This window comes from Oncorhynchus keta, chromosome 20 (genome assembly GCF_023373465.1).
Source record: "Oncorhynchus keta strain PuntledgeMale-10-30-2019 chromosome 20, Oket_V2, whole genome shotgun sequence".
Classification (NCBI taxonomy): domain Eukaryota; kingdom Metazoa; phylum Chordata; class Actinopteri; order Salmoniformes; family Salmonidae; genus Oncorhynchus; species Oncorhynchus keta.
The window spans coordinates 29,356,534-29,383,533 of record NC_068440.1 but is presented as its reverse complement, the minus strand read 5'-3'; the positions used below and the strand labels follow the sequence as shown (position 1 = coordinate 29,383,533).

The 27,000-nt window shown below is 42.4% G+C and overlaps 1 protein-coding gene across 1 annotated transcript; it reads left to right on the top strand.

Moving 5' to 3' along the window:
- The first annotated feature begins 178 nt into the window (after nucleotides 1–178).
- grinaa (glutamate receptor, ionotropic, N-methyl D-aspartate-associated protein 1a (glutamate binding)) lies at nucleotides 179–26,604 on the top strand. Its single transcript, XM_052472587.1, has 7 exons — nucleotides 179–390; nucleotides 14,922–15,311; nucleotides 15,867–15,979; nucleotides 16,669–16,869; nucleotides 17,266–17,394; nucleotides 20,858–21,001; nucleotides 24,262–26,604. Exons 2-7 carry the CDS (start codon nucleotides 14,945–14,947, stop codon nucleotides 24,409–24,411), a joined length of 1,104 nt encoding a protein of 367 aa, XP_052328547.1. The 5' UTR covers nucleotides 179–390; nucleotides 14,922–14,944; the 3' UTR covers nucleotides 24,412–26,604.
- The last annotated feature ends 396 nt before the right edge of the window (nucleotides 26,605–27,000 follow it).

The following is a 27,000-nucleotide window of genomic DNA, read 5'->3' as shown; positions in this document are numbered from 1 at the left end:
CACACCACTCTGTTTATTGTAAAGGTAGGACGCTGACACCCAAATGTATGCGTCACAGTTTGTCTTAACATAGTCATATTGTATTGACATCAAAACATGTTACTACTGCTCACTCAACGGTGAATGTAATTTGTTTTCAATTAAAATAACATATACATTTGTGTTAGGTTTGGTGATTCCCGCACATGACAATATCGTGAGATGACGCCAGTCACTGTAGTTCTCGCAATTGCGTGAAAAGCTGCTCAGAATCTAACTGGACGTTTCACATCGGAGGAGGCAGCAGGGTTTCGAAAGCGAAACATCAATTCAACGGGGATTGGCGTTGAATAATATATCAACGTTAACTACACTGTTTTGCTTGGTTAAAGGTACACGTACTAAAAAAAGGTAAGGTTGCTTTTTATTTGGGAATTATTAGCTAAATTGCTTCTCATTTTTAGCAGTATAAACAAGCTAGCTAACAACTTGCAGTAGCTACCTAATGGCTAGTAACGTTAACGTAGCTAGCTATTTGAACAGCCGTTATTTACTAAATTAACAAATATGGTGTGTCTTATCGCCTAACGTTCTATCAATAACTAAAATACTGCAATATATTTTTGCATGGAGTATGATGACAACACTTTGGGGATTAAATGTCAGATGGTTTAAAATAATCTGATTACGATGTTAGCCTAAATGTTCAGCTACAATGTTGACGCGAGGCGTGAAATGCTTGTTCTACAACTTTCTCGAAATGATGAATGGATAGCAAAATCTGCTATTGTCTAGGTTTTTATTTTTACCCGTGGGCTAGCAAAATGTAGGTGGTCGCCAGTGTTGGCTTGCTAGCCTCTTATAGTTTCGTTTCGAAACGCAATAACAATCTGTAATGAAACGTTAGATAATTAAACTAGCCATATCGTCTCGACAGTCGTGCAACCTGCTCCCCTTTTCGTCTTCGAATTAGCTGTGCTGTTGACTTGTAATTAGTGATACTGGGCCTATTCATCATTACCCGAATGACAACACTGGCTGTGAGGCATTTGCTGTAGTTACATCTACGCAACAAATTCATCTGGGAACAGCGCTGTAAACGAGAATACCATGTGATGTAGCCATTCTGATAATTTCATCAAGCGGAGTAGGCAAGGTGCATCGAACTGATGCGACGCCCATCGGCTGCGTTTTCACAGGCAGCCAAATTCTGAGCTTTTCTACAATAATTGGTATTTTGACCAATCAGATCTTTAAACATAAGATAATTTTCAGAGCGGATCTGATTGTCCAAAATACCAATGAATGAAACAAAATATTAAAATTGGGCTACCTGTGTTAACGCAGTCATCGTGGTTTAGTTTAGGCCTGTGGATGTACAGCACTAATATGATGGGCGAAGTGAAAAGCCAGGATTACCAAACCGGTTGTAATGCCCGGATGCGTTGTTTATATAATGCTAGCCTATTAGCTAACTAGTTGTATTATGAGGCAGACAGGGATGCAGTCAATGTTTACAGTAAATGTGCTTTGGTTGCAGCCAGTTAGCTGAAAAGAATGCACCAGGCAGTGTGGGCTTAAGTTCTCAGATAGGCCTACTGTCCAATTGTTTACTTTGTTGCAATGCATATAGTAGATTCCTATTAGTGCTGTTATATCATCAAACGTGGCCCCTGGGTTCAAGCAATTGCTGTCAGTTCATGCAGCTGACTTTTATTTATTTCTAGAAATGTGAACCAAATCGCATTTTATTGGTCACGTACACTTTTTAGCAGGTGTTATGGCGGACCCAGCAGAATGCTTATGTTTCTGTAAATCGATGCAGTAAATGTCAACAAGCACACAATTCAAAATGAAAAAATAATTTTAAAAATGTATTTAAAAAATGGACCAGTCTCAGACTTAGTCTCATTGTGATCGACTTCAAGGTCTTCAATTGTACTCAACAAGAAAAGACTCAAACTTGCTGTTGCAGTCACAGGTCGTTTAGGGCTATCTTTTCTGACTTTATTTTACTGTCTCTTCCTGTTTTTACAGTTGAAGTTGGGACTGGACTGTTTTCCTTTTATGGCCTAGCCCTAGCTGTTGACTATTGGAATATTCCTGGAACACTGTCCTCCTGGGGATGCATGCTGTTTTCTGGACATGCATGATGCTGCGTTAGGAAAATGTGGAGCAAATGAATTTAACACTGGCATGCATTCAATTTCATTGCAAACAAGAACACTTCACTCTCCTGGCTTGCCTTTTGAGAGCTCCTCTGTGCATTACGTTAATGAATTGTATTATGGTTAATTTGGATCATTTACATTTAAGTCATTTAGCAGACGCTCTTATCCAGAGCGACTTACAAATTGATCATACTTTTTATCTACCGTGCTTCCGGAAACATTAAGTATGAGAAGGAGGGTGCAATTGCTAATACCTTCTGGCTCTTTATGTGGTTGAAGCATGCAACATCGTTCTATGTGATGGGCTTGAATCAGGTCCAGCCATTTATTGGATCTCTATGGCAGCCATGGAAATAACTGCTCTAACCACTTCTGATTTTTATTAGTTATTTTACTATTGGAGAGAGGGGAAAGTACAAGGGGGGTGTATGCAGGTTTACATAGAGGAGAGCCTTAGAGCCTAACTGAATAAAAAAAAATGTTGTACCTTCATTTATCTAGGCAAGTCAGTTAAGAACAAATCCTTATTTTCAATGATGGCCTAGGAACAGTAGGTTAACTGCCTTGTTCAGGGGAGGAACGACAGATTTTTACCTTGTCTGCTCGGGGATTCGATCTTGCAACTTTTTGGTTACTAGTCCAAAGCTCTAACCACTAGGCTACCTGCCGCCCCAATGAACAACAGCGACTGAATGCAAATATTACAGTTGATTAAAATATACATTTTGGGGGATGGCCCCGTCTTCCGGGGGATGGATGCTGGGATGGAAGTTAGCCCTTTGATGGGCAGCTGGCATCAGAACCCGCACAGCTTGGTTGAAGCAGGTTCAAATGACGGGACCTTCAGCTGGTGGGTTTGGGTGGAGGGTTGACGGTGGACACTTTTGCTACAAGTAAGAGGGATGAGGGGTAACCATTAGCTTAAATGTATTTCTCGTGATTTCCACCCATGAGTGAAGAGGAAGGTGATAATTAAACAGCTATGCCTGTTGGTCTATTAGAAAGCATGGTGGAATTGCATTATTTTCCTGCGGCTCATTGGCTAGAGGATAAGTGACTAGCATTTCACACATGGTTAATTGATAGAGGAGGAGGAGTGACATGAAGTTGTGCTGTTGATGAGACTATTTGTAAACAAATAGAACGTTCCCGCTGTGCCCATGATTAAGGAAGTAATGTAAATTACATTGTACAACTGAACCAAAGTGTAATGCAAGAAGATGCATTCAGACCAGGACTTCCTGATTGAACTTCCATTAACTACATGTTAAATTAGAATATGGTGGACATTTTCATCACTCAAGCCTAAATATTTGCACATTAGATATCTATAATTTGAGCGACCCGATACCTTAGTCTCAAAGACATGAAACGTCCTGTCATTACTGTTTCTTGTGCATTGTATAGCCTAGTTCACCATCCAGTGTACTAACCCATGATGGATCCCTGCCATATATATATATACACTAAGGTTGGAGTCATTAAAACTTGTTTTTCAACCACTTCACATTTCTTGTTAACAAACTGTAGTTTTGCCAAGTCTACTTTGTGCATGTCACATGTAATTTTTCCAATAATTGTTTACAGATGGATTATTTCATTTATAATTTACTGTATCACAATCCCAGTGGGTGAGAAGTTTACATACAATAAGTTGACTGTACTTATAAACATCAGGGGAAATTCAAGAAAATTGTGTCATGGCTTTAGAAGCTTCTCATAGGCTAATTTATATAATTTGAGTCAATTGGAGGTGTACCCGTGGATGTATTTCAAGGCCTACCTTCAAACTCATTGCCTCTTTGCTTGACATCATGGGAAAATCTAAATAAATCAACCAAGACCTCAGAAAAGAAATTGTAGACCTCCACACGTCTGGTTTATCCTTTGGACCAATTTCCAAACGCCTGAAGGTTCAACGTTCATCTGTACAAACAATAGTACGCAACTACAAACACCATGGGACCACGCAGGCATCATCCAGCTCAGGAAGGAGACGTGTTCTGTCTCCTAGTGACGAACATACTTTGGTGTGAAAAGTGCAGAACAACAGCAAAGTACCTTGTGAAGATGCTGGAGGAAACCGGTACAAATTTATCTATATCCACAGTAAAATGAGTCCTATATCGACATAACCTGAAAGGCTGCTCAGCAAGGAAGAAGGCACTGCTCCAAAACCGCCATAAAAAAATCCAGACTACAGTTTTGCATTATGCACATGGGGACAAAAATTGTACTCTTTGGAGACGTGCTCTGTTCTGATGAAACAAAAATAGAACTGTTTGGCCATAATGACCATCGTAATGTTTGGAGGAAAAAGGGGGAGGCTTGCAAGCCTAAGAACACCATCCCAACCGTGAAGCACAGGGTGGCAGCATCATGTTGTGGGGGTGCTTTGCTGCAGGAGGGACTGGTGCACTTCACAAAATCGATGGCACCACGAGGAAGGAAAATTGTGCATATATTGTAGTAACATCTCAAGACATCAGTCAGGAAGTTAAAGCTTGGTTGCAAATGGTTCTTCCAAATGGACAATGACCCCAAGCATGCTTTCAAAGTTGTGGCAGAATGGCTTAAGGACAACAAAGTCAAGATATTGGAGTGGCCATCACAAAGCCCTGACCTCAATCCTATAGAACATTTGTGGACAGAACTGAAAAAGCGTGTGCGAGCAAGTATGCCTACAAATCTGACTCGGTTACACCAGCTCTGTCAGGAGGAATGGGCCAAATTTCACCCACCATATTGTGGGGAGCTTGTGGAAGTTAAACAATTTGAAGGTGAAGCTATCAAATACAAATTGAGTGTATGTAAACTTCTGACCCACTCTGAATGTGATGAAAGAAATAAAAGCTGAAATAAATCATTCTCCCGGAGAACCAATCTTGCAACCTTAACTAGTCCAACGCAATAACGACCTGCCTCTCTCTCGTTGCACTCCACAAGGAGTTACACAAATGCAGTAAACCAAGGTAAGTTGCTAGCTAGCAAACAATCATGATTACTAGTTAACTACACATGGTTGATGATATTACTTGATATTATCTAGCGTTTCCTGCGTTGCATATAATCTGGCTGAGCATACAAGTATCGTGACTGAGCGGTGGTAGGCAGAAGCAGGCGCGTAAACATGAATTCAAACAGCACTTTCGTGCGTTTTGCCAGCAGCTCTTCGTTGTGCGTCAAGCATTGCCTATCAACCAAGCCTATCAACTCCCGAGATGAGGCTTGTGTAACCGAAGTGAAATGGCTAGCTAGTTAGCGCACGCTAATTGTCGTTGTGTTGCTGGTTCGAGCCCAGGGATGAGCTAGGAGAGGGACGGAAGCTATACTGTTACACTGGCAATACTAAAGTGCCTATAAGAACATCCAATAGTCAAAGGTTAATGAAATACAAATGGTATAGAGGGAAATAGTCCTATAATAACTACAACCTAAAACTTCTTACCTGGGAATATTGAAAACTCATGTTACAAGGAACCACCAGCTTTCATATGTTTTCATGTTCTGTGCAAGGAACTGAAACTTTAGCTTTCTTACATAGCACATATTGCACTTTTACTTTCTTCTCCAACACTTTGTTTTTGCATTATTTAAACCAAATTGAACAAGTTTCATTATTTACTTGAGGCTAAATTGATTTTTATTGATGTATTATATTAAGTTAAAATAAGTGTTCATTCAGTATTGTAATTGTCATTATTACACACAAATAAAACATTGGCCGATTAATCGGTATCTGCTTTCATGGTCCTCCAATAATCGGTATCGGCGTTGAAAAATCATAATCGGTCGACCTCTAATTTATATATATATCTAAATTAAAACATCAAAGAAAACACAAGTCCCCACCCCACCAGCATAAGGCATCTTGCGGCCAAGGTCTATGTCTGCATCCCAAATGGCTCCATATTGTTCCCGGGTCAAAAGTACTGCGCTACATAGAGAATAGGGTGCCATTTGGGGATCACCCTATATCGGTAGGAGCCAGGGATAGTGGTACTCTCTTCGTCCATGAGGCAACTCCCTCCTAAGAGGATATTTCAGTTTATGGAACTCAACAGTGTTGTAGGAATTCTCTTCTTAATCATTCTACTCAATCGTGCTCCAAAAAAATGAAGTTTACAGTAGACCACTGGTCATTGTGACATTGAGGCTTAAACTGGTTGCATGTTGGAAGCTGTGATGGAAATGACATTGTTTGTTGTGACAATAAGTAGGGCCGGGACGATACCAGTATCGCGATACTCGTTAGTATCGTGGCAAGGAAACAAAACACGAAGCGGATTTTACTTCTCCAGGAAAACAGCCCTAATGTTGGAAACAAACATCATTATGTTGTCATCCAGAGTCACATGTCTTTATTTTGCAAGCTATAGCACACAATATTTTACATACAGGTTTTTGAAAGACCAAAAAGTTTCATCTGCTTCATGTTTGAATTTTTGCCATGAAAAAAATATTGCGATACTGGTTTCGTCACAGCCCTGACAATAAGCCCAAACACACAATTTTGTGATGTGCCCCAACCATGGCTGTCCAGCTAGCTGACAGCATGCTGGTGGAACATTTACCATTACATGAACTAACGGTGAGTTGATCACATGATGTGATTGTGTATCACTGTCACATTTTGATTAGTCGGGGGCTCTGGGTTACTGTGTTGTTCATCTGGATAGGACTGAGACAGGTGTCTACTACTGTCTGGCTGCTGTCTCTAGCTGTAGATTACAGCATTATGCTAATATTGGCCTTGCCTTTGCTTGCACTACATATATGGGCCAGTAGTGTGTGAATAACACAGCATCAATGGGTCTAAATAGGTAAAATGCTAAATTAATCATTGTTGTCGAGCCTATTTCCTGTTATGGATGGCTGAAATTAAATTAGCATGTTTAGAGCTGCAGAGAAGTGCCGGTTTTCTTTCACTGACAGTCCCCTGGAAGACGGGAAGTGACTAAGCATCTTAGACTGTAACCAAATATTATAACTAGCACTGTAACCTGATCAGTTTTGTCACACAGGTTTGGGAAATAACATGGGTGCGCCTTGGGTGTTCTTGATCAATGTTTCTAGCTAACATCAGTGACAATGTTGTGTGCTCGCTGGGCTATTTCCTAGAGCTGGTTTACCGGTAAATATATGTATGCGTGTGAAAGAGCGAGGATGACAGAAAGACCGGTGTCGTTGAAAGCTTGTGCTGTCAGCAAAGCTGCTATTTAGTCCCAGACTGTCCCTAACTGAGCCTATCCATGGATTTGTCTACAGTAGTCTTTTTTTTATTTTTTTTATTTTTTTTATTTTTTTATACCCATTTATCCCCCTTCAGAGGACAAAGGGTACTTCTTTTTTCTTTTTCTTTTTTACAGCTTTTGGCTGTAACTTTGGATTGACAACCCCACCATTCTTATTCGTAATATAATTTAATTAATGGAATGAATATATATTATTATTTTTTAAATCCATAAAGAATTGTTTTTTCATCCATCAGTATATTTGAGATTCTGGAGGATAAAATTGAAATTGTAACCAGCATTGTTACGGTTGTTAGCACAGCCGCCAGGACTTATCAGATGATAAAAATTGCCTGTGTCTGAAATGACACACTATTCACTATTTTGTGACTACTTTTTTTTTACTCTTCCTTAAAGTAGTGGCATTATATAGGGAAGAGTGTACTATTGTAATCTGTTATGCTCTTTAATGTGAATGTTGTGGAGCAGGATGCCAATGAATGTTACCCATCTGGTCGGCCCTCTGTGGTCAGACTAGTGAGACAGGATCAGGACAGACAGGCTTTGGCAGCCAGAGGAAATGGGACAGTCAGTGTTTCATAATAACACCATTATTCAATGTGGCCTAAAAGAGGGGGGAGGGGGACTGCACCTGATGCTAGTGATCTGCTGCTTTCTCTTGCTTGTCAGATTGAGTGTGAGAGACAGGATTAGTGCTGTGTGTGTTTTTTTCTTTCTTTTATTTAACCTTTTATTTAACTAGGCAAGTCAGTTAAGAACAAATTCTTATTTACAATGACAGCCTAGGAACAGTGGGTTAACTGCTGTACACTGCCTAATTGTACAAGCAAAGGGGACCCTATAATCTTTGGCTACATTGAACACTTTTCTCTTAGCTACTTCATGTAGCTAACATATATTCATGCTTCGCGTATTCCTCTTTGATTTAGAAGATACTGTTGCACAAACATTCTGATTTTAGGTCCACACCATTATCTGGCTGTATTGCTAATTACGTTTGTACTTTTATTAGCCCCCTAACTAGCGATTTAGGCCCAATTTGACAAGAAAAGACAAAGTAGCTGTTTGCACATGTAAGAAACACAAACTAATAGTGACATTATAGAACGCTAGTAGATTTATATTAAAAAGTGAAAACAGCATCGTTGTCATCATCAACATTGTTGCATTGACCATGCAGTCTGAACGCAAGTGAAGACAAATGCGCTCTTTGAGTGACAGGGTGGGGCTAGGCTTGTGTGGAAAGTGGCATGGAGAGAAATGAGAAAGTAGCGAAGTAAACTATAAAAATGTGGCGATACTTACGGCGTATCACATTTAACAAACCAAACAACATCCTTTGGGGGCACAGTTTCCTGGAAGGTCTTGATGACTGTCTTTCCTTGTAGGTATTTTTGTGAAACGCATCAAATCAAATTTTATTTAGTCACATACACATGGTTAGCAGATGTGAATGTGAGTGTAGCGAAATGCTTGTGCTTCTAGTTCCGACCATGCAGTAATAACCAACGAGTAATCTAACCTGTAATTTCACAACAACGACCTTATACACACAAGTGTAAAGGAATGAATAAGAATATGTACATAAATAATGAATGAGCGATGGCCGAACAGCATAGGCAAGATGCAGTAGATGGTATAGAGTACAGTATATACATATGCGATGAGTAATGTAGGGTATGTAAATATTATATAAAGTGGCATTGTTTATTGAAGTGGCTAGTGATGAGTCAGTATGTTGGCAGCTGCCACTCAATGTTAGTGATGGCTGTCTAACAGTCTGATGGCCTTGAGATAGAAGCTGTTTTTCAGTCTCTCGTTCCCTGCTTTGATGCACCTGTACTAGAGGTCGACCGATTATTTTTCAATACCGACTATTGGAGGACCAAAATCCTGGCTTAGGAAAACCACCAAAACCCCTGAAATCTCCATCGCTAACTATAACATTTTCTGCCAAGATAGCAACACCGCCCCCTTTGGCAGTTCTATCTACTGCAGAGATAGTAATACAGAACTCTGCAGGCTATCAAAGTCTGTACCCAAACAATTCGAGCTACTACTTCTAATAATTCACCTTTCCAGAAACAAGTCTCTCACTGTTGCCGCTTGCTATAGACTTCCCTCTGCCCCCAGCTGTGCCCTTGACACCATGTGTGAATTGATTGCCCCCCCATCTATCTACTGAGCTCGTGCTACTAGGTGACCTAAACTGGGACATGCTTAACACCCCGGCCATCCTACAATCCAAGCTTGATGCCCTCAATCAAACACAAATGATCAATGAACCTACCAGGTACAACCCCAAATCAGTAAACACGGGCACCCTCATAGATGTCGTCCTAACTAACTCGCCCTCTAAACACACCTCTGCTGCTCCATAAAACACTTCTGCTTGCAGGCCTTTCTAATCGACCTGGCCGGGGTATCCTGGAATGACATTGACCTCGTCCCGTCAGTAGATGATGCCTGGCTATTCTTTAAAAGTGCCTTCCTCACCATCTTAAATAAGCATGCCCCACTCAAAAAAATGTAGAACTAGGAACAGATATAGTCCTTGGTTCACTCCAGACCTGTCTGCCCTTGACCAGCACAAAAACATCCTGTGGCGTTCTGCATTAGTATCGAATAGCCCCCGTGATATGCAACTTTTCAGGGAAGTTAGGAACAAATATACACAGGCAGTTAGAAAAGCAAAGACTAGCTTTTTCAAACAGAAATTTGAATCCTGTAGTAGTAACTCAAAGTTCTGGGACACTGTAAAGTCCATGGAGAATAAGAGCAAAACACTTATTACCCTCTCCACTACTGTTCCATCGATGTGGATAGGGGGGTGTTCCCTCTGCTGTTTCCTGAAGTCCACAATCATCTCCTTAGTTTTGTTGACGTTGAGTGTGAGGTTATTTTCCTGACACCACACTCAGAGGGCCCTCACCTCCTCCCTGTAGGCAGTCTCGTCATTGTTGGTAATCAAGCCTACCACTGTTGTGTCGTCCACAAACTTGATGATTGAGTTGGAGGCGTGCGTGGCCACGCAGTCGTGGGTGAACAGGGAGTACAGGAGAGGGCTCAGAACGCACCCTTGTGGGGCCCCAGTGTTGAGGATCAGCGGGGTGGAGATGTTGATGCCTACCCTCACCACCTGGGGGCGGCCTGTCAGGAAGTCCAGTACCCAGTTGCACAGGGCAGGGTCTCGAGCTTGATGACGAGCTTGGAGGGCACTATGGTGTTAAATGCCGAGCTGTAGGCAAAGTACATTAATCAGAAGTATCCTTTCAGGTTCTGATAAACATGGATTTTTTTTGCTTATGCTGTACAACCAGTTATCAAATGTTACGCCAGCCAGTATGATTCATTTTAGTATGACCTGATGATGGTGGTGTAAAAAATGTATTGGGGGGGGGGCAACAAAGCAAGGTGACATCAATTCGTGGCAGGGCACAAAGCATTCTCTCCAGTGAGTGTATTATTTGGATTATGCCGAGATGTGAACAAAGTGGTCTGTCATTCTACATCCTTCCATTTGTCTACCGAGAATCATGTTGTCAGTTGGAATTGAGGTTTGAAATAATGTCACTATTCGAATAGTATCATGAATTTTTGACTGATATTCCATTTTTTTTAACGTATGTTTTTTAAACTTGTGCACTGCTGAGCAAGCGATATAGAGAGAGGCCGGTACTCTATTGTTGCAGCTTCCATCTGGAGAGGGAGAGAGCGCCAAGACTAGCTAACTTGTATAGCAGCCAGTGAGTGCGGTTACATGCACACAATAATATGATTATTGTGGAGAGTCGGATAAATATAATAGTTTGATTAAAACGTTTACATGCTTTGCCTTTTTAAATGAAATCAGGCTACCCAATTGCACCCTTGATTATTGCAGAAAATCGCCAATCAAAATAAACGTTCTACAACAGTGACCATGTTCTCTTTGGAAAGCATATTTGAGTTTGAGTTCGGACATACACTGCTCAAAAAAATAAAGGGAACACTAAAATAACAGATCCTAGATCTGAATGAATGAAATATTCTTATTAAATACGTTTTTCTTTACATAGTTGAATGTGCTGACAGCAAAATCACACAAAAATTATCAATGGAAATCAAATTTATCAACCCATGGAGGTCTGGAATTGGAGTCACACTCAAAATTAAAGTGGAAAACCACACTACAGGCTGATCCAACTTTGATGTAATGTCCTTAAAACAAGTCAAAATGAGGCTCAGTAGTGTGTGTGGCCTCCACGTGCCTGTATGACCTCCCTACAGCGCCTGGGCATGCTTCTGATGAGGTGGTGGATGGTCTCCTGAAGGATCTCCTCCCAGACCTGGACTAAAGAAACTCCTGGACAGTCTGTGGTGCAATGTGGTGTTGGTGGATGGAGCGAGACATGATGTCCCAGATGTGCTCAATTGGATTCAGGTCTGGGGAACGGGCTGGCCAGTCCATTGCATCAATGCCTCCCTCTTGAAGGAACTGCTGACACACTCCAGCCACATGAGGTCTAGCATTGTCTTGCATTAGGAGGAACCCAGGGCAAACCGCACGAGCATATGGTCTCACAAGGGGTCTGAGGATCTCATCTCGGTACCTAATGTCAGTCAGGCTACCTCTGGCGAGCACATGGAGGGCTGTGCGACCCCACACCATGACTGACCCACCGCCAAACCGGTCATGCTGGAGGATGTTGCAGGCAGCAGAACGTTCTCCACGCCGTCTCCAGACTCTGTCACATGTGCTCAGTGTGGACCTGCTTTCATCTGTGAAGAGCACAGGGCGCCAGTGGCAAATTTGCCAATCTTGGTGATCTCTGGCAAATGCCAAACGTCCTGCACGGTGTTGGGCTGTAAGCACAACCCCCACCTGTGGACGTCGGGCCCTCATACCACCCTCATTGAGTCTGTTTCTGACCGTTTGAGCAGACACATGCACATTTGTGGCCTGCTTGAGGTCATTTTGCAGGGCTCTGGCAGTGCTCCTCCTGCTCCTCCTTGTACAAAGGTGGAGGTAGGGGTCCTGCTGCTGGGTTGTTGCCCTCCTGCGGCCTCCTCCACGTCTCCTGATGTACTGGCGCATTAGGATCTGGGGCACCGCGAGAGTGGTTCTTTAAAGAGTTGCCATCACCCAAATTAAACTCTAAATGTCTTCACCTATCACATCCGTTAACTTTTAATCATAAACTCGTATCATATCATCATTTTGAACAGTTGTAACCCCCTTGCATCTGCAAAATCCCGAGCCTTACGTATGATTCAGTACTACAGAAATTGGTTTAATTATTTATTTATTAGCTAACTAAATGGTAACACAGGATAAACATACCCACTTAATACATTAAAAACAGGTCCCTAGCAGACGAACAACAATATGGCTGCTTGTTACAAAGGATATGGAGAGGGCGAAAGAGGGACAGAGACACTTAACATTGGTACATTTTAGAAACTACTCTCACTTATAGCACTCCTATACTTTACACACAAACCCGCCGCCCGCTTGGAGTAAGAAATCATGAATGTATTTACGTGAAATTCCTCGGTTCGCTGTGTCTCTTCTCAGAATCGTACCATCTTGGAAAGGGTGTTTGGGGCCTTTTCGCGGCATTCTTTTAAAGCTTTGATTTTCCAAAAGAGTTTTCTCTGTTGTTCTCCTCTGCAGTCGTCTGGTATTCGGTGACTTGTCGTGTAGTCCTGAACAGAGCTCCAGAGTTTATTCTACTTCCATTCGCTCTGGAAGATGCTTCTTTGAAGATAGGCTAGCCAGCCGTGTCGATGGTTCCCAGTGGGGTGATGAGAGTAGCGTACTATGGTGGTTTAAGAAGAGTAGTAGAATGGTCCCACTTAAATTCACTTTTCTAGATACTTTACTTAGGACAGCTAATCAGCCGTACCCGTGATTGTCCGGGAGGTGAATTTATCGTCTTTACCTCGTGTAGAGCTGCAGAGTTCAAACCACTTTAAACGTTAGCTGCAGCTGTACGTCTCTCTGGTCTGATATGTTAATTATTAACCAATAATTTTATACAGTTTGTTAGAAAGGGCGGTTCCGTCAGGCTGACACACTCCAGGGCGTGACTTGTCACTGTGCAAAGTTTATGTAAACAATTATCTCTTATGGCACCTAAAATCATTTCCCTTTCTTAACAAAAACACTTTCATCATTGTTCATATTTCATGCACAACGCGGATGTAAACGTGGGTATACTTCAAATTTACAGTATTTCCTTTATAACATTTTTAAAAACATCAAAATAACAACCGCAATTACATTAGTGTTCTTTAGATCGCCTCAGACCATACCCCATGTTCTATGTTCAAAATATTGTTCCAGTATTCGCTTTAGAACGTGTTAGTTTCATTGGGAAAAGTCTGAAACAAAGGCACATTCCTCTGAACATTGGAGAGGGAAACCTGAATGTTCTGTCCTTGATTTACAACAGGGTGTGAGGTGTTAACCCCCACCAGTTCCCTCCTTCCCCCTCTGTGGGTGAGAGGGGTCTGGTTGAAGTTATTTATTGCAAAGCTGATCTGACCTATTTGGATCCTACAGAGGTTCATCCAGGTCAGACATTTGATTCCTATACACGATCGGAAAGATATCACTTTTTTGGTTGAAAAACAGTTTGTTCCTGCGACACTCAAGTTGTTTATAAAATATGTGTGTTGCCTGTGATCAGGGCAGGAGAATGTAATTGTGTCTTGTCTGTTTTAATGAACTATATTGATTTCATTTGAATGGCACAGCCATGGCCTAGGCTGCACAAACCAGTGACATATTTACATTTAAAATATGCTATTCTATTCTTTTGAATAGAATACCCACATCGGCACACGCCCACCCACATCGGCACACCCCTGTTCTCACCCGTCACCGGTGCCGGCTGTGCAACGGGGATGTATAAAAGGTGTAAACCGGCAAGAAAGTGGTAATAATGGGACTGTTTGGAAGGGGGTAATATAAACATTGCCCGATTTAAAAAAAAAACAAAAAAAAAAAAACTTTTTTTTAAAAATTCAAACATTTTTCATGTAACATACCGTCAATACTGTGTGAAAACTCTGGGGGTTTCAGGAAGACCCACTGGGCTGCTGCCTGGGCCTCTTGCCAGCCTGCTTCCTCATTCTCATCACTCTTTTTGTAAACGGACAGATGCAGTGCTTGTATCTTTAGCAGTGTGGCCAAAACTGTGCTAAGACTTTCATTACTTTCCCCGGTGCCTCTTGTTAGAGGGAGGGAGTAAAACAAGCAAGGAAAAAAACATCACTTCCTCATGTTATTGGCCTAAGATGTCTGTTAAACCTTAATGCTGACAACTGGCTAACCGGTATGACAAATTAGAGAAGATGTCGAACATCATCATAGTCTAAGTTCACTATGTTTCACAATTTCACTTCCACACTTTCCAGAACTCCAGCTAGTCATGTTATCTCAAATGCAAACTCTCACCCAACACAGTATGTGCATGTAAATGCCATACAGGTTTAACTCATGTTTTTGCTTTGTTTCCTTGTTCCTCAGGCCAACAGTGAGCAAAACAAACCATGTCTCAGGACAAGAACATCTACCCCGGGTTGATGGGGGAGAACAACCCCCTCCACAACAATGTCTACGGACCGCCCCAGCCCGGGTTTGGGATACCCCCTCCCAACTACACCCAGGCCTCAGTGCAAGCTCCATACCCCGGCCAGCCTGCACCCTACGGCCAGCCTGCACCCTACGGCCAGCCTGCACCCTACGGCCAGCCTGCACCCTACGAACAACCTGCACCCTATGGTCAGCCCGGGTTCCCCCAGGGAGGCCCTGGATTTGGACAGGGACCGTACCCTCAGATGCCTTATCCCCAGGCCCCGTACCCCGCGGGGCCTTACCAGCAACCTGCACAGCCAGGGTTCCCTGGTGACCCCAACGGTGAGTGGAAGGAAGTTGACATCTACTAATACAGAATATGTTTTCAGAGACTGCTTTTTGTTGGTCATCGTTTAGGCGAGTGGAGTCTTCTTTCCTACACTGTAACACTGTAGGTAACTCTCAGGCTATACTGCAGTTTGGGAATCTTAACTACCCATGTGTTCCACATCATTATTCCATCATTATTCGGCTACAGTTAAATTAATTCTGTTACGAAAGTCTTCACTCCCGCTTATGTGCCATAAAGCTATGTCAGTTTTCTGTTTTAAAAGGCACGTTTGGAAATTCTTTCTGTTTAGGTCGTGGTTTGGTTTTCCACTTCGATGGATGTATAATTGCCCATGGAAGCTGCTGCCTGTGCGTCTTTATTTCACTGTCCTTCATTAACCAAGTTTGTCTTTTTTAGCACACTATCTGACTAACTGATTGACAGATCAATGACTATCAATCTAGAACTCACTCAATGACCTGTGTTAGTAACGACCCATGCGGTGGTCTAACAATTGACAAGCATTTGATTGCCAATACTTTGTTGTTGTTGTCGGGGGTTTTCAGCTTCCATGGGTGATGGTTACCATGGTGATGTGCCACCATCTTACTACGACAATGAGGAGTTCACCAACTCTGGCTTTGAGGACAAGAGCATTCGACAGGCCTTCATTAGAAAGGTGAGGAAGGAGAGGGGACTGCATGAATGAGAACAGAATAGAAGCTTACCCTATTGCATGATAGTGAAAAGGAGAGATGTCGTTTGGGGAAACTGCTTTTTTCTCCCGAACTGTCCACCTTATCGCCTTAAATGTAAATAAAACACTATAAAGAGTTTCTATAATGTGTCATTGCATACCTAGATTTGTGTCGAATTTGAAACCGTTTTGAAGGGCGGCGCTAAAGTTAACAGCGGCTTTGGAGAGTCATGATGGCTTGCTGTGATGACGCAAAAAATGACTAGATATCCCCCTTACCCTGTCCCTGTCTTGTTTTTAAACAGTGAGAAAAGCGCTACATCTGGTGGAGAGAGGCTGTAAGACAGAATGAGTTGCTTCATACGTTACGTCATGACACGTCACAATTTAACGTACAGCGTCGGAGGAGTCTATTTTTATAAACATTTTCTCCAATACTATTGAGCTATTACCATGTCAACCAACACTTGAATAGAAACGTAGTTCACACCACAGATATTGATGCCGACACAGTCGCTACAGTCCCATTCGTTTTCATTGCAGCCTCGTTTGAGTGACGCGGTTGCGCAAGTCACCGTAAGCTAGAAAAGTTTCAGGATTTTATTTCCAAAGCCAATGTTATGTGTTGACTGACCTTAACATCTGTCTATCCAACCTTCTCCCCCTCCCAGGTGTTCCTGGTGCTGACCGTTCAGCTGATGGTCACCTTCTCCTTCGTGGCCGTCTTCACCTTTGTGGACGACGCCAAGTTGTTTGTGCGTCGTAACCCCTGGACATACTACGTGTCCTACGCCATCTTCTTCGTGTCTCTCATCACCCTCAGCTGCTGTGGAGAGTTCCGCCGCAAACACCCCTGGAACCTGGTGGCATTGGTACGGCCCTACCATATTCATTATACTAAACACCCCTGGAACCTGGTGGCATTGGTACGGCCCTACCATATTCATTATACTAAACACCCCTGGAACCTGGTGGCATTGGTACGGCCCTACCCTATTCATTATACTAAACACCCCTGGAACCTGGTGGCATTGGTATGGCCTTACTCTGACTGCATCCCAAGTATCACCCCATTCTGTAAATGGTGCACTACTTTTGAAGTATTGCACTATGTAGGGAATAGGGTGCAGTTTGGGATTCATATCAACTATAAGATGGAACACAGATTTGAGTGATGACCTGACTGTCTACATATTTGTTGTATTTGACTCTGTGAGAGGAATGTGTTGTGGTTGTAATCCTGACGTTGTCTCTGTGTCTGTCCTCAGTCCATCCTGACCCTGAGTCTTTCCTACATGGTGGGGATGATCGCCAGCTTCTATGACACAGAGACGGTCATCATGGCCGTAGGCATTACCGCTGTGGTCTGCTTCACCGTGGTCCTCTTCTCACTACAGGTCAGTAGTACCCCCCACACAGGCATGAACACACACTCTCTGTCCTTACTCCCACCTTGCTGTCAGTACCAGTCCCCCACATTTCCTTTGTTGTGAACCATGATACTATGTGGTCTTTTTCTGCCTCCGTGGCCTTTTGTTTCAGTTTTACTATCGCGTACTATTACTATTGCGTACTATAAATATAATGTACTATCCGACTGTTCCCAGGCCGTCATTGAAAATAAGAATTTGTTCTTAACTGACTTGCCTAGTAAAATAAAGGTAAAAAAATAAACATACATGCATACTAACACGTACTATCACTATCACCTACCATTACTATTACCTACTATAAATATCACCTACTATTACCATCACTTACTATCACCTACTATAAATATCATGTAATATCACCTACTATTACTATCACCTATAACTATCACCTACTATAAATATCATGCAATATCACCTACTGTAACTTTCGCCTACTATTACTATCACCTACTATTACTATCACCTACTATTACTATCACTTACTCTTACTATCACCTACTCTTACTATCACCTACTTTTACTGTCACCTACTATCACTTACTATTACTATCACCTACTATTACTATCGCCGACTATTACTATCGCCTACTATTACTATCGCCTACTATTACTATCACCTACTATTACTATCACCTACTATAACTATCACCTACTATAAATATCATGTAATATCACCTACTGTAACTATCACCTACTATTACTATCACCTACTATTACTATCACCTACTATTACTATCACCTACTATTACTATCACCTACTATTACTATCACCTACTATTACTATCACCTACTATAACTATCACCTACTATAAATATCATGTAATATCACCTACTTTTACTGTCACCTACTATCACTTACTATTACTATCACCTACTATTACTATCGCCGACTATTACTATCGCCTACTATTACTATCGCCTACTATTACTATCACCTACTATTACTATCACTTACTATTACTTACTAGCACCTACTATCACTTACTATCGCCTATCACTTACTAACGCCTATCACTTAATATCACCTGCTATTGCTATCGCTTACTATCGCCTGCTATTACTATCGCCTGCTATTACTATCACTTACTATCACCTATTACTATCGCCTACTATTACTATCACTTACTCTTACTATCACCTACTCTTACTATCACCTACTTTTACTGTCACCTACTATCACTTACTATTACTATCACCTACTATTACTATCGCCGACTATTACTATCGCCTACTATTACTATCGCCTACTATTACTATCGCCTACTATTACTATCACTTGCTATCACCTACTATTACTATCGCTTACTATCGCCTACTATTACTATCGCCTACTATTACTATCACTTGCTATCACCTACTATTACTATCGCTTACTATCGCCTACTATTACTATCACTTACTATCACCTACTATTACTATCGCTTACTATCGCCTACTATTACTATCGCCTACTATTACTATCGCCTACTATTACTATCGCCTACTATTACTTATTATCACTTACTTTCACCTACTATCGCTTTCTATCACTTACTATTACTATCAAATAGTAGTAAATATCACTTACTATCGCGTACTGTAAATATTGCGTACTGTAAAGTCACTTACTGTCGCATACTGATAATATAAATTACTGTCGCGTACTGTAAATATCGCGTACTGTAAATATCGCGTACTGTAATATTGCTTACTGTATTACTACTACCTATCACTTCCTATTACTATCACTATCACCTATTATCAATTACTATCATGATCACTTAGTATTACTATCACTATTACTGTCACCTAGCGTACTTTAAATATCGCTTACTATTAAGTACTGTAAATATTTGCGTAATATCATGCACTATCGCCTACTGTCGCGTACTGTAAATCACTATCGCGTACTGTAAATATAATTTACTACTGTCAATATCACTTACTATCACGCACTGTAAATATCACTTACTATCACGTACTGTAAAGATCGCCTACTGTCGCGTACTGTAAAGATTGAGTACTGTAAATTTCACTTACTACTGTAAATCACTTACTGTCACGTACTGTAAATATCACAAACTGTAAATATTGCGTACTGTAAAGATCACTTACTGTCGCATACTGATAATATCACTTAGTTTGTGATATTGACAGTAGTGTCACGTACTGTAAATATCACAAACTGTAAATATTGCGTACTGTAAAGATCACTTACTGTCGCATACTGATAATATCACTTACTATCGCGTACTGTAAATCACTATCGCGTACTGTAAATATAATTTACTACTGTAAATATCACTTACTATCGCATACTGTAAATATCACTTACTATTGCATACTGTAAATATCGCATACTGTAAATATCACTTACTACTGTCAATATCACGAACTGTCTATCACGTACTGTAAATATCACATACTATCACCTGTAAATATTACGTACTGTCGCGTACTGTAAAGATCGCCTACTGTCGCGTACTGTAAATATCACTTACTACTGTCAATATCACGTACTGTAAATATTGTGTACTGTAAATATCACTTACTATCGCGTACTGTAAATATTGCATACTGTAAATATTGCATACTGTCACATACTGTAAATATTGTGTACTGTAAATATCACTTACTACTGTCACGTACTGTAAATATCACTTACGATCGTGTACTGTAAATATCACTTACTATCAATTACTGTAAATATCACTTACTACTATCGCGCACTGTAAATATCACTTACTATCACGTACTGTAAATATCACTACTGTCAATATCACGTACTGTCAACATAACGTACTGTCACGTACTGTAAATATTGCTTACTGTAAAGATCTCCTACTGTCGCGTACTGAAAATGTCACTGTCGCGTACTGTAAATATTGCGTACTGTAAATGTTACTTACTATTGCGTACTGTTAATATCGCGTACTGTCTATCACTATCGCGTACTGTAAATTTCACTTACTACTGTCAATATCACGTAGTGTCACGTACTGTAAATATTGCTTACTGTAAAGATCTCCTGTCCCGTACTGAAAATATCACTTACTGTCACGTACTGTAAATATCACATACTGTCAATATCACAATGTTGCGTACTGTAAATATCGCATACTGAAAATATCACTTACTGTCGCGTACTGTAAATATTACGTACTGTCAATATCACGTAATGTTGCGTACTGTAAATATCGCGTACTGAAAATATCACTTACTGTCGCGTACTGTAAATATCACATACTATCGCGTGCTATTACTATCATGTATTATCGCATGCTATAACTAACACATGCTATAACTAACACATGCTAGCCCATAGCCTTGACAATTGAGGAACTATGTTTTGAACCTGTGAGAATTGAGGAACTTGTGGAGGCTTTAACCTCAACTCAATAACAATCCTTGACAATCCCTAATTTCCTTGTTTTCTACCCCTATCCAGAGCAAGTATGACTTCACTTCTTGTCGGGGCGTTCTGTTCGTGTGTCTGATCGTCCTGCTGCTCTTCTCCATCCTCTGCATCTTCATCCGCCACAGGATCCTCCACATCGTCTACGCCTCCCTGGGAGCCCTGCTCTTTACCTGTGTAAGTAGTCACTTGACTGCATCAATAATGGGCTGCATATGAATAGCAGTTTTCATACAAATTGCTCAAACAGCTTTGTATGGGGTGGGCAGTCAACTCATCCACCACTGTGTCACCTGCATAAGTATATTAATGATACGTGGCATAGTTTAATCCCAGGAAGAGACAGCTTTATTATAGAGGGTCTCTATTGTTTATCAAGTACATCTGTAATTGTTCTTGTATGGTCAATGGGATGGTTGCAAAATGAGAAGGTTGAGGCAGGGCTATACACATTGAGCTCTAAACAGCATAAAATGTCATCTGCGTGGAAAAGTGGGAACGAAGCAAGAATTTAAAAAATGGTGCTACATTTTGGAAACTCGAAAAGGGAAGAAAATGACCTTAGTGATGCCATCAGTCAGTGATGGGAGCCAGTCAGACTCACCAAAAGTCTCATTCACCTTAAACCAAGGCAGTATAAAGGGAATCTGAGGGAAGAAGAGAAGGGATGGGGAGAGGACAGTGTTGGTGAGGATGGAGAGAGGGGATGGAGAGAGGACTGTTGGTGAGGATGGGGAGAGGACAGTGTTGGTGAGGATGGAGAGAGGGGATGGAGAGAGGACAGTGTGTTGGTGAGGATGGGGAGAGGACTGTGTGTTGGTGAGGATGGGGAGAGGACTGTGTGTTGGTGAGGATGGGGAGAGGACTGTGTGTTGGTGAGGATGGGGAGAGGACTGTGTGTTGGTGAGGATGGGGAGAGGACTGTGTGTTGGTGAGGATGGGGAGAGGACTGTGTGTTGGTGAGGATGGGGAGAGGACTGTGTGTTGGTGAGGATGGGGAGAGGACTGTGTGTTGGTGAGGATGGGGAGAGGACTGTGTGTTGGTGAGGATGGGGAGAGGACTGTGTGTTGGTGAGGATGGGGAGAGGACTGTGTGTTGGTGAGGATGGGGAGAGGACTGTGTGTTGGTGAGGATGGGGAGAGGACTGTGTGTTGGTGAGGATGGGGAGAGGACTGTGTGTTGGTGAGGATGGGGAGAGTACAGCGTGTTGGTGAGGATGGAGAGAGGGGATGGGGAGAGTACAGCATGTTGGTGAGGATGGAGAGAGGGGATGGGGAGAGTACAGCATGTTGGTGAGGATGGAGAGAGGGGATGGGGAGAGTACAGCATGTTGGTGAGTGAGGGATGGGGGAGAGGACAGCCTGTTGGTGAGGATGGAGAGAGGGGATGGGGAGAGTACAGCATGTTGGTGAGGATGGAGAGAGGGGATGGGGAGAGTACAGCATGTTGGTGAGGATGGAGAGAGGGGATGGCGAGAGTACAGCATGTTGGTGAGGATGGAGAGAGGGGATGGCGAGAGTACAGCATGTTGGTGAGGATGGAGAGAGGGGATGGGGAGAGTACAGCGTGTTGGTGAGGATGGAGAGAGGGGATGGGGAGAGTACAGCGTGTTGGTGAGGATGGAGAGAGGGGATGGGGAGAGTACAGCGTGTTGGTGAGGATGGAGAGAGGGGATGGGGAGAGTACAGCGTGTTGGTGAGGATGGAGAGAGGGGATGGGGAGAGTACAGCCTGTTGGTGAGGATGGAGAGAGGGGATGGGGAGAGTACAGCATGTTGGTGAGGATGGAGAGAGGGGATGGGGAGAGTACAGCCTGTTGGTGAGGATGGAGAGATGGGGATGTTGGTGAGGATGGAGAGAGGGATGGGGAGAGGACAGCGTGTTGGTGAGGATGGAGAGAGGGGATGGGGAGAGGACAGCGTGTTGGTGAGGATGGAGAGAGGGGATGGGGAGAGTACAGCATGTTGGTGAGGATGGAGAGAGGGGATGGGGAGAGTACATCATGTTGGTGAGGATGGAGAGAGGGGATGGGGAGAGTACAGCATGTTGGTGAGGATGGAGAGAGGGGATGGGGAGAGTACAGCATGTTGGTGAGGATGGAGAGAGGGGATGGGGAGAGTACAGCGTGTTGGTGAGGATGGAGAGAGGGGATGGGGAGAGGACAGCGTGTTGGTGAGGATGGAGAGAGGGGATGGGGAGAGGACAGCGTGTTGGTGAGGATGGAGAGAGGGGATGGGGAGAGTACAGCATGTTGGTGAGGATGGAGAGAGGGGATGGGGAGAGTACAGCGTGTTGGTGAGGATGGAGAGAGGGGATGGGGGAGAGGACAGCGTGTTGGTGAGGATGGAGAGAGGGGATGGGGAGAGGACATCGTGTTGGTGAGGATGGAGAGAGGGGATGGGGAGAGTACAGCATGTTGGTGAGGATGGAGAGAGGGGATGGGGAGAGGACATGTTGGTGAGGATGGAGAGAGGGGATGGGGAGAGGACAGCGTGTTGGTGAGGATGGAGAGAGGGGATGGGGAGAGTACAGCGTGTTGGTGAGGATGGAGAGAGGGGATGGGGAGAGGACAGCGTGTTGGTGAGTGAGGGATGGGGGAGAGGACAGCCTGTTGGTGAGGATGGGGGAATAAGGCTCCCGAGTGGCGCAGCGATCTAAGGCACTGCATCTAAGTGCAAGAGGCGTCACGACAGTCCCTGGTTCGAATCCAGGCTGAATCACATCCGTCTGTGATTGGGAGTCCCATAGGGCGGAGCACATTTGGCCCAGTGTCGTCCGGGTTTGGCCGGGGTAGGCCATCATTGTAAATAATAATTTGTTGTTAAATTACTTGCCTAGTTAAAGGTTACATTTTAAAAATAAGGAAGGACATCTGGAAAAGAGGGGTGGAAAAGCAGGCCCAGTGACCTGTAATGATGCCTGGAGGAAAGCAAGGAAACGGTGACATAAGGTTGTGGGACGCGAAGGAGAGCGGAGATGAAGAAAGACAATTTAAAGACGAGAACATTATTAAATGATTGATATTTTATTCAGTATAGTGTATATGATGATTTCAGGCTAATGCAGTATGGCAGACCATCACTGGTAACATTTTAAGAACTTGAGGCTTTAGAAAAACATCAGCATAACGGGCTGAATCCTAACCTGCAAATCCTGATGATGTACCTACTCTCCCCTATTTGACTGAGAGTTTGTGTGTATCTATTGATATGTAGGCTACGTGTGCTATTTCTGTCCTTGAGCTGTTCTTGTATATTAATACAGAAAATGTCATGTTTTGTGTGGACCCCAGGAAGAGTAGCTGCTGCTTTTGTACCAGCTAATGGGGATACTAATAAAATACCAAAATACTCAGATCTGAATGCATGAGTTACGATTCATTCTTACGTGACTGATTGCCTCAAAGTAATTATTCCTGACTATGTTCTGTGTTGTAGTTCTTGGCTGTGGACACCCAGCTCCTCCTGGGCAACAAGAAGCTGGCTCTGAGTCCAGAGGAGTACATCTTTGCCGCTCTCAACCTCTACACCGACATCATCAACATTTTCCTCTACATCCTGGCTATCGTAGGCCGTTCCCGCGAGTGATGGAGTGGCCCCCTTAGGGGAAAGGGAGAGGAAGGCATCCAGGAACCTCTCCTCAGTGTGGAAGAATGAATGATGCTCTTTCCCCTCGCTGTCTTTGTATGATTTGTTCCTGCTCTCATTCCTCTGTTACACCTCCCCCACCTTCACCCCACACCCTTCAGGAGACGAATTGGGTGACAGAAAATATGTTCTGTCACCTTTAGCAGTAGCGGATTAAACTCGGTTGAGTGTAAATCGGAATTTAGTTTAGTCTGCTACTTTAGCAGCAGGTCTGTCATAGAGTGCCGCAAAGGGCATACTTTAATTTATTTATGTGAAATTCCTTTGAAGTATGTTACTACAGTGACAGAAGTTACACCTTAACATTCCTTGTTTTGTTTTTAATGCCTTCTGCTTGCTCTGTCATCCTTGGCAATCTGCTTCTACTTATACAGATGGTAGCTAGCTAGTACAGCACTTCTTAACATTAGCTGAACAAACACTATGGAACTCTCCTTGGCGCTCTGCCTTGCCTTGTAGGTTAAGTGCTGTAGAGAGATTGAGTGGGAAGAGAGAGTTATGCTATCTAATTGAGAGCAGTGCTGTGATTGAGGCAAGCGCTTTATAAGGAAGAAACCATTCTAGAAACACCTTTCCTGCTATATCTTCTCCCTCTGGTGTTCCCTCCTTTTCCTGCCAATGTAAATGAACTCTGCATGGCACCTGAAACACAGCTGAGATGAGCTGAATAGATTAATAAAAACCCTCCAGAGGGATGATACCTCTCCTGGCCTTCTTATTACGTAGCTGTACATAGATCTATGGGAACTGAATATGACACTTAGTTCCCTAACTAGCTCTTTCTAGGCATGCCCGGGGAGTGTGTGCCTGTGATGCTTGAAGGGAGAACAATATGCTCACTCAATGTACAGTATATGACTAATGACATCACTACGCATAGCTAACCAGTACAAAGACCAAAACTTGAATAAAATGTGACTGACGTTATTTTTGTTAACATGGATGTGTGACTTATACACTAATACACATTAATATATTTATGGAATCCCTGATTCCCTCCCACCCACACTAAGCTAAGTGTGGAATGTACCATCTGCTTTTTTAAAATGTATTTTCCCCCTCGTATTTTCCCCTTTTCTTACTAATTCCTAATTTGTCTCCTTGTCTTTATGTATAGTAAATACTCGTGTTGATCTTTTTCTCTCCATTATTACTAATGTGAAATGTTGAAGTATTGGAATTTCTGAACACTTTTATACAGATGTTACAAAAATATCACTAGTTGCTTGTGATTTTAAAAACCTGACATGCTGTAGTAGATAGATGGACACAGAGATTGAAGGACATAAGTTATTAATGATCTATTTATTGAAGTTGCTGTAGAAGGCAAGGCTGCTGTGAAGTTGAAAGTGAATGAGAAGGATACTCAACACTACATTTTCTGCCCTTCTGAATGATGCATGGTGAAAGGTCCTCCTAAGAAAGGGAAGTTTATTATTCACCATTTGCGTCCCAAATGGAACCCTGTTTCCTACTTAGTGTTCTACTTTCCTACTTAGTTCTCTGGTCAAAAGGAGTGCTTTAAATTGTAAATCAGGTGGGCTTTGAGATGCAGAGTGATGTATATTCTGAGGTTTCCTGCTCAAACGTGAAGGATTAAATGAAATACTTGAAGACTCAAATGTAGAATAAGGACAGAATCATTAACACTAGTCACTAGAGAGAACATTCTTAGTTTTAACACTCCACTACTACCAATGCTGACCAAGCCATTGAGATGTTCTCCATTGAAACAGAACACAAGATGCTTAATTTACATCTACTAACATGAATACCATTTTGAAAACCACATCAAAGCTTTGAAACTCTGAGTTCAGTTATGTTTTGACTCCTGTTGCACGACCCTTTCCCGTTGTTGCATGTGTTGTGATTGCACACTGGGCAGTGCACTAGCTGTTTCTTTGAGACATGTGGAATGAAGAGTAATCATAATGATATAATGATAGTGTTATAGTGCTGCCTAGAGCCCTGTTTTAACCATGTTGATTTAACTTGTTTTTACCTAACATATATATATATATATCACACACACACACACACACAACTCCTTAGTGGTTTGATGTGTTGAGTAATTTTGGGCTTTGTAGTTCTGTTTGCACTGTAAATTCGCATTAAAATTGAACTGAAATTGCATTCCTCTACACTGCTGTTTTGCTTTTCATCAGAGTTACAACAGAAAAATTGTCTTGGATTGTGTGGGGTTTGAACCACTGATTGATGTTAACACTATAATAGTGCTTACACGTTAAACTGCTTTTAATATAAGGGGCAAATTCATAGACAAGGGGCATGAGACAAGTATAATTATTCAACTTGGGCATTATTGATAGGCTACACATTACCAATAATGGCAACCTGAACATGTGGAAGAAGAATCTTAATTGTTAACACAAGCCACTGCTCTCCCCCACCACCTGACTATCCCTGAGAGGCCTACAATTATATCCCAAATGGCACTCTATTTACTTCAGTGAACTTCTTAAGACCAGGGCACATAGGGCTGTGGGCAAATGTACTGCACTACATGGG